This window comes from Nansenia antarctica, assembly GCF_963989245.1.
Source record: "Nansenia antarctica genome assembly, chromosome: 12".
In the NCBI taxonomy this organism is placed as follows: domain Eukaryota; kingdom Metazoa; phylum Chordata; class Actinopteri; order Argentiniformes; family Microstomatidae; genus Nansenia; species Nansenia antarctica.
Window position 1 is genome coordinate 24,105,953 of NC_137682.1, and position 12,306 is coordinate 24,118,258.

Genomic DNA, 12,306 nt, shown 5'->3' on the forward strand with positions numbered 1-12,306 from the left:
GAAGAGTTTCCAGTCTCATTGTGTGAAAACCAAATCCAAATATATCAAATCTTTTTTTGTTTTTTTTGTTTTGTTGATTTTATCCCTTTTTCAGCCAATTTGGTATCCAATTGAACCCAACCGAGCATCCAATTATCCCCTGCCTATTGCGTAGGATCCACCGCACGACCCCGTGGCCGGCAGCCCCAGAGGAGACTGCCAGGCAGACTAGCTGACTGGCTCCTCGAGCCCAGCACCGGGGCGCTGTTGCGCGACGGATCCTTGTCCGGAAATAGTCCTATACCGCCCTCTGGAGCGGCCGCTCAATATGCCGCTCCCTGTGTGCCTCGGCCATATCCTGATCTGGCGAGACCGGGATTCGATCCCAGTCCCCGGTGGGCAGCTTGCACTAGTGGCTAGTGCTTAGACCGCTACGCCACCGCGGGGCACCAAATATATCAATTCTAATGAACAAACAGACCCCACCTCCATTTACGATTTCGACCCCGTCGAAGTCTGATGTAACCCAAAAGATCAGTCTCACTGTCCAGCACAGCTTCATCTAACCATGTTTCAGACACAGATCCATCTAACCATGTTTCAGACACAGATCCATCTAACCATGTTTCAGACACAGATCCATCTAACCATGTTTCAGACACAGATCCATCTGACCATGTTTCAGACACAGATCCATCTAACCATGTTTCAGACACAGATCCATCTAACCATGTTTCAGACACAGATCCATCTAACCATGTTTCAGACACAGATCCATCTGACCATGTTTCAGACACAGATCCATCTGACCATGTTTCAGACACAGATTCATCTAACCATGTTTCAGACACATGTTTCAGACACAGATCCATCTAACCATGTTTCAGACACAGATCCATCTGACCATGTTTCAGACACAGATCCATCTAACCATGTTTCAGACACAGATTCATGTAACCATGTTTCAGACACAGATCCATCTAACCATGTTTCAGACACAGATCCATCTGACCATGTTTCAGACACAGATCCATCTGACCATGTTTCAGACACAGATTCATCTAACCATGTTTCAGACACAGATTCATGTAACCATGTTTCAGACACAGATTCATCTAACCATGTTTCAGACACATGTTTCAGACACAGCTGTCACTGCAGCCTTGGAACGGGCGGCAATCTGGTGTAACTGATCCATCTTGGGAACCAGGCTTCTAGCATTCACATGGATGAGATGAAACCCCCTCCTGTGGAAACCAGTCAACTGGTCAGGGGCCGGTGTACCAGGTGTTGTAGGCCCACTCTCCACATCCTCAACATGACTTTTCCCCCAAGCTGTAATCCTGCACTCCATATTAGCCACCTCCCTCAGGCGGTGCCGCATCAATATGCCGACGGACCGTTGTGCCGACCCTCCCTGCATGTGAATGCTCTCCGCTTCTCTGTTACGGTACATGTGGTAAGACGGTACATGTGGGAAAACTAGGGTTAGGGTTAGGTGCTACGTCGACTTGGTACATGCTGGCATGTCTAACCCTAACCCTACCCCTAACCCCAACCCTAACCTTAACCGTAGCACCCTAGCACCTAACCCTAACCCTAGTTTTCCCACATGTACCGTCTTGTCAGCTCTCGCAGAAATCCGCTAATAAACTGTCGGCATCGTGGTCCTCCCAGCATCCGTTGCAAACAAATTGTATGAAACCTTCTTCTTTTACTGCCCTGTTGTATGTAGAATCACTAATGTTTCCACATTTTTGATGTGAATTCAAAAGTGTCATAAATGCACGCATGCAACCGCTCTCAGATTTTCTTTCTTACGGTCTTCATGCTTGTAGGACAGATGAGTGATTTTGTGGAGTTGTTGGGGCCTGGGCAGGGGGGAACGTCAACTCAGTGTTCAGATCAGATTGTTTGTATTCACCACCACTGCAGACGACTGTAGGCATCTCTGTTTGGGCCCACTTAGGCCCTGTTGTTGGGGGAAGGGTGATATCAAACTGCTGTATCATCGACCATGACCCAAAGTTCTATTCATGGCAGGAAAATATTTTCTGAGAAAATATTAACAGGCTTCTCATTTCCAAAACATGGGCAGTCTGTGTCATTTACACATTTACACATGTGAACCGCACAAAGTAGTAAAACTCGAAATGATTAAAGCCATATTTGCCATATTTGGAAGGTTGTGATGGATGGATTTTTCAACACTGAAAACAATGAAAAGATCCAGACCTTATCAATCCTGAGTGTCCTTGAGTCACTCGTTCAGGCTGATTCAAGCACAGCAGGGAGTAGGCCGAGGTAGAGTGGATCCAACAAATATCACAGAATGCAAAACCCATCCATAACTTTTGGCAGCTTGTTCTCTTAGCTTGTCATAACATGTTTAGTAGTCCATTTGAATTAAAAAACGTTCAAATCTTAAAAACATCAGATTATGGTTAAAAACAAGTTGGTGTGGCAGGAGCTAGATGAGCTGCAGGTGAACCAAGCTGATGTTCGGGCCATGTGCTCTGTCATTAGGTTGTTTGAAGGCAGCTTGGGGAAGGGGCACTTGGAGAGGGGGCACATGGGATGCAGGGGGCTGGTGGTGGGCTGCTGGTGTTGGTAGACACTTAGGCTAGGAGAATATTTGCTTTCAGTACACTTCAGTAGTGTCTAAGTTTACAATCTAACTATGGATCAATCTGAATGAAACAACAGTTCATAGTTGTGGACTGAATAAATCACAATTGAAAAACTAGCAGTTATAAGAATATCGTAGAGAGAAAAAATGGTCTCCTAGCTTTTATTCAAGAGTAGCTTTCCATAAATGCACTGGAGCTTAACTTATACCAAACTCCTGTGCTACAAAAGTTGTAATGATTCTGATCAGGTGATATTAAAAGACACAGTTGAAATGAATGGAGCTGACACAGATGATATACTTACTTATACAAACAAGACTTGAGACATAGGCCTATTCCATAATACCTATGCATACATACACATACACAACTCCTCGCCCGAGGTCAGGTAATAAGTGTGCTTACTCCCTCTACTGGTAAGAAGAAGTAAACACATGTTAGGCCAGTGAGAGACAGCATTACACAACACTTATACTGACACACTTACAAGCTCATTTTAACCAGAAATCATTCTAGAGTGGCCTGGGGTGGTCCAGTGGTCTAGCACCTACACTGGGGTGGTCCAGTGGTCAAGCACCTACACTGGGGTGGTCCAGTGGTCTAGCACCACAGTCTACAGTGCACACATATGCCCATGTCGGCATGGGTTTGAATCTGGCCCATGACATCTCCCTCCTTCTCCTTACTTTAATGTCTGTCTTCACTGTATCTGTCCAATAAAAAATATGAGTGGGACTGCCCCAAAAAAAAAATATATATATATTTCATTATAGAACATTACCTTAAATTTGGAGCAGCCCACTCCAGCCTAACACCAGACCTAACCACTGGGAATTCCCCCAAATCACTAGAAGGAGTAACAGTATAACACATAACTGTTTAATGCAAGCTATAGACTATGATATAGACTATTGACAATAACAAATACACTGATATAAATGTAAGACAATAAACGTTTTTATGTCTAATGTTGTTTTTCTGAAGAAAAAAAAAATGACACCAAGCATGAGAAAGGATTGAACAGAATTCACATCAGCTCAAACTCAGTCATGGAATGTTGCTATGCTAGCTTCTCATGAAAACATTTACCGGTTGCCCCCAATTACTTTTTAAACATTCAGCCAAATGCATATAGGCCTAACCTACAGTTGTTACTCTAGTCTAAATCTGTTATGTTGTGGTTAATATGTTGTGTTTCAAGATGTTAGTCAGGCGTTCAATGGTGTCAAGTCAGGTGTTCTCTTCTCTTTATAACATCAATCACCTCTTATAAGTGTGTGTGTGTGTGTGTGTGTGTGTGTGGCTCTCTCTCTCGCTCTCTCTTACACTCTCTCTCTCTCATTAATCTTTAACCTCGGGGGACCGGACATATGAGATGTCATGTGAAAAACTGCACTTTATACTTTACCACCAGAGCAGAGAGAATAGAGCATTCTATCTGGCACTGGCAGTGGAGCCGCTTGTCTCTGGAGAGAGTGGTATTGACATTTAAAAAACGGTGACCAATATAACAGTGAGTAAACACATTCTTCTTTTTGCGACTCTGTGAATTGCAACCTTTTTTCCTCTCCCAAGTGGCTGGATTGCTGGTCAAGTTCAAAGATGATGTCAGTTCAATGGGTTGGATAACGATTTCATTGATTGATTATTTCAGTGTGTGAATTACAAAAAACGCAAGATGTCTACAGACTTGGAGTATAGGTCCAAATAAATCTAATATCACTCAATCAAACATGAACTTGTGCCTAAACTAAGACCTGTCCTTTCCTAGTTCCTAGGGTGGTGGTGATGTTGACCACACAGCAGCTACGGGGGTCTGTGCTGCTTTCAGCTCTTCTGATTGGTTCAGCCCTCCCTGTTGGTGCAGCCATTGGAAGACCCCCCCTGAACCTAGACCCAACCGCCATTGTCAAAGTCCATACAGGGAGAGGGCTGACATTACAGTGTGGGAACAGAATACACCCAGGTGAGTCTTCACAATCACATTCCTTAAGACCTGGAGAAGCTGATGAGGTATGTTAGAATTGGACTGGATTCTGCACAGCCTGAAGCTCTGCAGGATCATGGTTTGAGAGTTACCCTTTGCAGAACAGTGACCGCCACCCAAGTGTATATACTGTATGTGTCTGTGTTTTCAAGGTGCAGTCCAGTATTGGTATACCCCATTCGGATGGGTCCGAAACACCAGCGTCAATGCCGACCGAGATCCCGTCGCTATGCAACACGACGGTAGCCTGCGGATACACAGCGCCACCCGTCACCATAGCGGCCGATATTACTGCCTCCTGTTGAACAGAGGGAGAAATACACCCCAACCCCACCCGCCTAAGAGAGGTGAACACAACAGGGCAGGCCAACCCCACACGGTTGGGAGAGACAGTGGTGAAAACAGTCAGGTGGTTGAACTCCAACTGACAGAAGATGATCGACACGACCGCACACTCCTCCGGTCCTTTTTACTCCAGGTCCAGAGCGCTACTAGTGATGGATACGACCGTGATGAGGTGAGACCTAGGCGGAGTGTTCAGGGTCACGGTTCTGGTTATGATGAAGAGAGGGTGTCCGCCGCCACGGTTTCCGACGGCCAGTTTGCGGCAGCGGTGGCTGCCTCCGTGGTGGTGACTTTCCTGGTGGGGTTCAGCACAGGTGCACTCAGCAGGGAGCCACTGGACAGGTGGGTGTGTCAACCTTCTTCATTCAACCTTTATAATATGACCTGTGAGCAGGTACAATGGACCTATCGCTAAGCCACGCCCCCTTTGAAAACTCGGACAAACAAACAACGCTTCACTGACAGTGACTGACCGACCGACCGACCGTGACTGAATGACGTTCGATGACTTACAATGGCGGGAGTTGGCAAATTTCTGATTTCTGATTTACCACAGCAAGTAATAGACATGTTTTTTTAGAGATGACAAGAATATTTAGTCTAGAAGCTTCTATTTTGGGGCGTGGCTTAGCGATGGGTCCATTCTCAAGATATAAAACTTCCTAGGTAGACTGTTCTTCAAAAATAACGTGATCAGGTACTGCATTTTGCATATCGATGATCACGCAAACACATGTGACACATCTCTCAGGTGCATCGGAGGGACCAGGGGGAGGATGCGCTCGCTACGCCGGCGCCGCCACCAAACGACAGAACCCGACCGCTGCGCCGAGGTCACCATGGCAACCCTGCCCCCGCTGTGTGAGAACGGAGCACTGGAGGAGGAGGAGGAGGAGTCGAGGAGGGAGTCGAGGAGGAGTCAAGGAGGCGACAAGGATTCTGCCGCTACGGCATCTCCAGCGACCGTGACCCCGGAGGCGTCTCCTCCGGTAAAGCCTCAGAGAAGCTTCAAGAACAAACGAGAGGAAGAGCCAGAGAGGGAGAAGAAGGCGGCTTACCTGGAGGGCTGCGACTACGACGGGAGAGGAGAAAGAGAGGGGAGGAAGGGCGGCGAGGGAGAGAACGGGGAGCGGGAAGGTAGGAGTTACGACAGCGATGGTGGAGAGGTGAAGGAGGAGGAGGGATCTCTAGGCGATGGTTCTGGGGGGACACACTGCGGTAGCCAATCAAAGCAGGAGGCTTTAGGGGCCGTCGGCGTGAGAAGGGAAGGGCGAGAGGAGGACGAGGGGAGGACGACAGACAGCGAAGGAGACGGGGAAGATACTCGCTCTCCGCCGCCGAGGGGGCGTCGCAGCCGCGTGATCCGTCTGTATCAGTACGACGAGGAGGGGCTTCGCTACGGTCACCTTCCAGACGCCGCCGCCACCTCCGAGACGGACGCGGCTCCCAAGCCTAAACCGCGTTCGCTCTCCCTCACGCGGCTCAACGCCATCATGGCCGCCGCCTCGGCTAACCCACTGGAAGCACCGCGCCGAGACGGTGAGACGGAGGAGAGGGGCACACAGGAGAGAGACCTCCCCAGCCCCCCCAGTCAGGAGAGGCCAGTGTTCCAGCTGGAGATATGACATGTGAGCTAAGAACTGAGAAGAATGAAGTGAAAGAGAATTCATCATATTCTGACATCACCTCTGGACACATCCAGTACTTACTGCCAAATCAATGTCTTGTTGCAATATGAATGAATAGCAAATGACCAATCCATTTCATAGCACTTTACAGAAATCCATTACAAAGGATTTAGGACATGATCAAATCACCCAAATTCCCATAATGCTAACACACATAAAAATGAAGATGCCCTCGATTATATGGAATAAAATGATTGTTTTTGTAAATAAAACAATTGTTAACAACAGAACACTTCAGCCTTTTGTTTGATAAGGTGCACCAGCTGGACTGTACCAATCACGGAGCTGGAAGCAGATTTAGTACAATTCCGTTCTTTATTCTTGTTCTGAAAACATACTATAAACAAGGTAAGACTTAAAAACGAAAGAAAAAAATATTCAAGGAGACAGAAATATTTCCCAGCCTATCTTACAACACTGGCAATGAACCGTGGCCACAGATGCAATACATAAAAGAAAAATAGTTCCCCTTAAAAAAAAAAAGTATTTTTTTTGTTTCCTTTTCTTCTTCTGATCATGTTTAAATTAACACTGTAAACGTCTATTCAGAGAGAGAGAGAGAGAGAAAAGAAAAGAGAGAAAGAGGTCCTTGGAGGTTGTTTGTATGTAGAGGGGGGGGGGGGTGTGTGTGTGTGTACACAGTCCATACAGGTGTGTGTGCGCTTTCTGGTTCAAACGAAGGGAGAACATCCTCATGTGTACGTCTCTCATTGCTTAGCTCGCTTTCGCTTTCGTTCTCTAGCTCGCTCGCTCACTCTCTCTCTCTCTCTCTCTCATTCCTGTTTTGGCGTGGATTTGTCTTCTGCTATAATGCCAGCCGAGCTTTCTGCCACTCCACAAACTCATCGAGCAACACTGGCCCTGGAGATAAAGGGGGAGAGGAACGTGGTGAGCAATGGGGGTGGTGATGAATGTGAGTGTAGGTGTGTTTGTGAATGAGTGTGTGTTAAGCGTGTGTGTGCGTGTGTGTGTGTGTGTGTGTGTGTGTGTGTGTACACTCACAGGCTCCGTCCTCATCGTAGTTACTGAGGTCTGCGTTCACCGTCCTGCTGAACTCCAACACGTTATACCACTGGTCCTTATTCATTACTTTGTACTTGGATTGCTGAGGGAGGAGGAGAGAGAGAGAAGGGGAGACATGAGTGAAACATGAAGACCCAGTTCCATTTCAGTCCCTAGCTTCTTCACGTAGCACCGACAGTACCCTCCACAATGATTGGCACCCCTGGTAAAGATGAGTAAAAAAAAAAGGGTTATATAAAAAAAAATAAACCTTCTGGTGAATTTGCTTAATCTCACACTGAAAAAAATCAACAACCAAAAAATCTGTCATAAAGAAATGATTATTTCTAACAAAACCATGTGCCACAATTATGATAATAATTCTTATAACATTTAATATTTTGTACAACCTCCCTTTGCCAATAAAACAGCACTCAGTCTGCTCCTGTAATGTCAAGGTTGGAGAATACAGAGTAAGGAATCTGAGACTATTCCTCCTGACACAATCTCTCCAGACCCTCCGAGGTCATAGTAGGGTTGGGTGGGATCCAATTCTTGATACCGCTAAACCGCCCCCAAATGTAACCGCTGCGGTATTAAACTATTCAACTTACTGCGGGATTAAAAATCATTGTAGGGCTTTGAGGGAGCCGCCCATTTGAAATTATGAATGTAGTCGCTGCTATATATTTATTCTGGGATATCGAACTGACCAGTTAGGAAGCGTAAACGATTGTTAAGAAATGTCTCCTGCTTTGGTGCAAATGACAGCGACACCAGGTGGACAGGAGAGGCAACAGCAAGACAACCCCCAACAAGGAAATTATTTTGCCATTTCTCTCTCCTTATCCTTCCTGACTGACTTTTCTCTAGTTTTGCATGTTGCTAGTGCCCTTGTCACTACTGGTAGCCTGAGGCGGGACCTCGTGTGATGGCCCGTCAGGTTGCACAGGTAGTCCAGCTCCTCCAGGAGGGCACATCCATACGTGCCGTCGCAAGAAGGTTTGCTGTGTCTCCCAGCACAGTCTCAAGAGTATAGAGGAGATACCGGGAGACGGGCCATCACACGAGGAGAGCTGGACAGAGCTGTTATAGAGGAGAGCTGGACAGAGCTGTTATAGAAGAGGAGAGCTGGACAGAGCTGTTATAGAGGAGAGCTGAACAGAGCTGTTATAGAGGAGAGCTGGACAGAGCTGTTATAGAGGAGAGCTGAACAGAGCTGTTATAGAGGAGAGCTGGACAGAGCTGTTATAGAGGAGAGCTGGACAGGGCCGTAGAAGAGCAACAACCCAGCAGCAGGACCGGTATCTGCTCCTTTGTGTGAGGAGGAACAGGAGGAGCACTGCCAGAGCCCTACACAATGACCTCCAGTGGGCTACTGGTGTTCATGTTTCTGACCAAACTATCAGTAACACACTGAGGGAGGCGTGAGGGCCCGACATCCTCTAGTGGGACTTGTGCTCACAGTCCAGCACCATACAGTCCAACACCATACAGCCCAGCACCATACAGTCCAACACCATACAGCCCAACACCATACAGTCCAGCACCATACAGCCTAGCACCTTACAGCCCAACACCATACAGCCCAGCACCATACAGTCCAACACCATACAGCCCAACACCATACAGTCCAGCACCATACAGCCTAGCACCTTACAGCCCAACACCATACAGCCCAGCACCATACAGCCCAACACCATACAGTCCAGCACCATACAGTCCAACACCATACAGCCCAGCACCATACAGTCCAACACCATACAGTCCAGCACCATACAGTCCAACACCATACAGTCCAACACCATACAGCCCAACACCATACAGCCCAGCACCATACAGCCCAACACCATACAGCCCAGCACCATACAGCCCAACACCATACAGCCCAGCACCGTGCAGCTCGACTGGCATTTGTCAGAGAACAGCAGAACTGGCAGGTTCACCATTGGCGCCCCGTTGTCTTCACAGATGAGAGCAAGTTCACACGTGTGACAGACGTGAAAGAGTCTGGAAACGCCGTGGTGAACGTTATGCTGCCTGCAGCATCATCCAGCATGACCGCTTTGGCGTATCAGTGATGGTCTGGGGAGGCATATCCTTGAAGTGTTCCCTTCATTTCTTGGAGCAGTGTATTTATACCCCAGTGAAACAGGAAGTCACGGATTACTGCTTGAAATGTTCCTAAACACTCTGATCAACTTAATGTTTTTCATATAAATAGAAAAAATAGTTCAGTTACATTTTGTTCATAAGAATTTCGAGGGGTGCCAATAATTGTTTCGGAATAAATTTACTTCAATTAAAGGTTGGATTTTTTCAGTGTGACATTAAGCTAATTCACTAAAAGGTGCATTTTTTAATATCCTTTTTTACTCATCTTTACCAATATTTGTGGAGGGCACTGTACGTTTTGGTGTTCACAGATCTGAAAGATTGTTATTATAAAATAATTTGTCCTCATGTATTTTGTTATGGTGTATTTGATATTCTATCAATGCGCAATGTTTGAGAATGATGATAGATAACCCTGACCCTAACCCTATGAAGATACTACAATGTTCTCTTAACACTAGAACAACCGTGAGGGGTCATTTGACATTTGACCTGTGAGTAGAGAAAAATGTTATATCTTTGCACTCGATCAAATTTCAGGGCCCTCCTTTCATGACTTTTCCTAGATATGTGTGTTCTACCACCCAGTATCCTTACATTTTCTTAATCACATCAGGTTAAGCTAGTATAAAGCTATTTTTCCGTTTTTCTGTGTAAGAAGCAGGCTAATTTATATGCGGCCAACTAGTGGTTACTTGAGCATTGTAAAGAGGGGGTCTTTTGGCCCCAGAGGCGGCTCTTTTAGTAGGTAAAAAGGCACGGCTGTTCTCGTGTTATGTGTCATCAGTTTCTAAAGGAGTAGTGTGGTGGTCTTTTAATGAGCCATACTTCCAGAAACTGGTTGAACACAGGGAAGAGTGGCCATGTTCTCCCAAGCAGCAACGCCAACATGGATTTAGCTGTGTCCATGTCCAAACTCCTCTGGTCCTTGTCCTGGAGAGATACATGAGGAGGGAGACAGAAAGGGGAGGGGGTTGGGGGGTGGATAGAGAGAGCATTACAGTCTGATAAAAACAGCATCTGGCACACAGACACAAGATTATGTCAAAGACGTAATTCAGGGATGAACTGAACTTTGTGGCTATCATCCAGGCAGACGCAGATGTTGTTATAAAATAAACATGCAGCTCTCATATCACAGGCCCATGTAAATAAAACAAACAAACAATCATCAACAACTTATTGAGTGGCTAAGTGGATTAATTGCTTGATCAGAGGAAGTACTAGAATTTAGAATTTGCCATTTAGCAGACGCTTTTAATCCAAAGCGATTTACAATCACAGATTACAGGGACATTCCCCCCTGGAGTAACTGAGCGCTAAGTGCCTTACTCAAGGACACACTAGTGGTGTTGTTTCAGAAAGGATTTGAACTCACAACCGATCAACCAGTCCAACTCACTATCCACCAGACCACCACTACCCCTACTAAGTACTGTAGTACCCACCCTGGCAAAGTCGAAGGCATATCTGTAGATGTTTTTAAAGATGGCCGTGTCGTTCAGCTGAGAGCGCAGGTAGTCCAGTTTGCTCTGTAACCTCTCATTGCTGTCACTCCTACAGAGGGGAGGGAGTGTGTTAGAAACAGAAACATGGGGAAATCAGTTCCCAAGTAACCACTCTGTAAAGGGATGTCGTCTGTGTTATTGACGCATACACGTGTAAATCTGTTTTACTTTGTAATATCTGTGTGCAATCACACCTAAAGAGAAGTGTCAGTGATGTAGATGGAAGTCAATAACATGGAAGTAAGTCTGGGAGTTGAGGTTTACTCACTGTAATAAAGTCATTCCCTTAAGCCACTCCTCCTTTGTGAAAAATCCCATATTTGGAGCTTCTAGTTTCCAGGCCAAGACTAACATGATAATCTGGGAGAGAGAGAGAGAGAGAGAGAGAGAGAGAGAGAGAGAGAGAGAGAGAGAGAGAGAGAGAGAGACAGAGAGAGAGAGAGAGAGAGAGAGAGAGAGAGAGAGAGAGAGAGGGAGAGAGAGAGAGAGAGAATGGACAAAGAAACACAACCAAAGAACCTCATTACCATCAACAGAGGACACATAAGGAGGCATAAAATAGTATATTGATCAATCTTTGGAGATATAAATGGATAGAGCGGAATGTTCAATTGATGGGAGGAAAAGGAACACTCACGTTCTCTGGTTCTACACCAATGTCCTCACAGAACTTCTCCATCCCCTCTGGACCCACCACCTCATCTGACCCTGGAATACACACACACAGTAAGTAGTCAGTTAGCTGCACGCACGTACAGCAGCATGGGCAGAAACCTTCACAGGTAAGCACAAGTAATGAACCATGTTATGTCCACAAACACTATCCATCCTTTTGCAGCACTCGGGTCAAATACAAAAGTGCAGCTTTAGGGGTAGATGGTCTGAACCACAGACCATGCAGCGCCTCCTGATATGCCCCCTGCACAGCATCGGACTTGGCAGAGTTCAATGAGAAGGGACAGCAATGTGTTCAGCTGTGGTTGAACCACATCTAGCCAAGCCTTGTAACTGACTCTCTTGTGGACACCAAAAGAAGAAGGGGTAGAAGTAAC

General features: G+C 46.2%; 2 protein-coding genes across 5 annotated transcripts in view; one reads left to right on the top strand and one right to left on the bottom strand.

The window, feature by feature from the left end:
• Nucleotides 1–4,019: 4,019 nt before the first annotated feature.
• On the top strand, nucleotides 4,020–6,568 carry LOC308168402 (uncharacterized protein). Of its 2 annotated transcripts, none has more exons than XM_080542973.1 (4): nucleotides 4,020–4,122; nucleotides 4,381–4,575; nucleotides 4,749–5,283; nucleotides 5,693–6,568. In XM_080542973.1, the coding sequence occupies exons 2-4, from the start codon at nucleotides 4,398–4,400 to the stop codon at nucleotides 6,564–6,566; spliced, it is 1,587 nt and encodes a 528-aa protein (XP_080399099.1). In that variant the 5' UTR covers nucleotides 4,020–4,122; nucleotides 4,381–4,397; the 3' UTR covers nucleotides 6,567–6,568. The 2 variants fall into 2 exon arrangements, with proteins under 2 accessions (XP_080399099.1, XP_080399100.1); XM_080542974.1 differs by having other exon boundaries at nucleotides 4,755–5,283.
• An 806-nt stretch (nucleotides 6,569–7,374) lies between these two features.
• The window catches only part of dcun1d5 (DCN1, defective in cullin neddylation 1, domain containing 5), a 9,712-nt gene continuing 4,780 nt past the window's right edge, over nucleotides 7,375–12,306 (bottom strand). For all 3 annotated transcript variants that reach the window (XM_080542975.1, XM_080542976.1, XM_080542977.1), the window contains 6 exons: nucleotides 11,892–11,962; nucleotides 11,523–11,614; nucleotides 11,195–11,303; nucleotides 10,575–10,679; nucleotides 7,632–7,734; nucleotides 7,375–7,490 (listed from right to left, as the gene is read on the bottom strand). In XM_080542975.1, coding sequence (XP_080399101.1) covers nucleotides 7,435–7,490; nucleotides 7,632–7,734; nucleotides 10,575–10,679; nucleotides 11,195–11,303; nucleotides 11,523–11,614; nucleotides 11,892–11,962 — 536 coding nt within the window. In that variant the 3' untranslated portion in view covers nucleotides 7,375–7,434. The remainder of the gene's footprint in view (nucleotides 7,491–7,631; nucleotides 7,735–10,574; nucleotides 10,680–11,194; nucleotides 11,304–11,522; nucleotides 11,615–11,891; nucleotides 11,963–12,306) is intronic.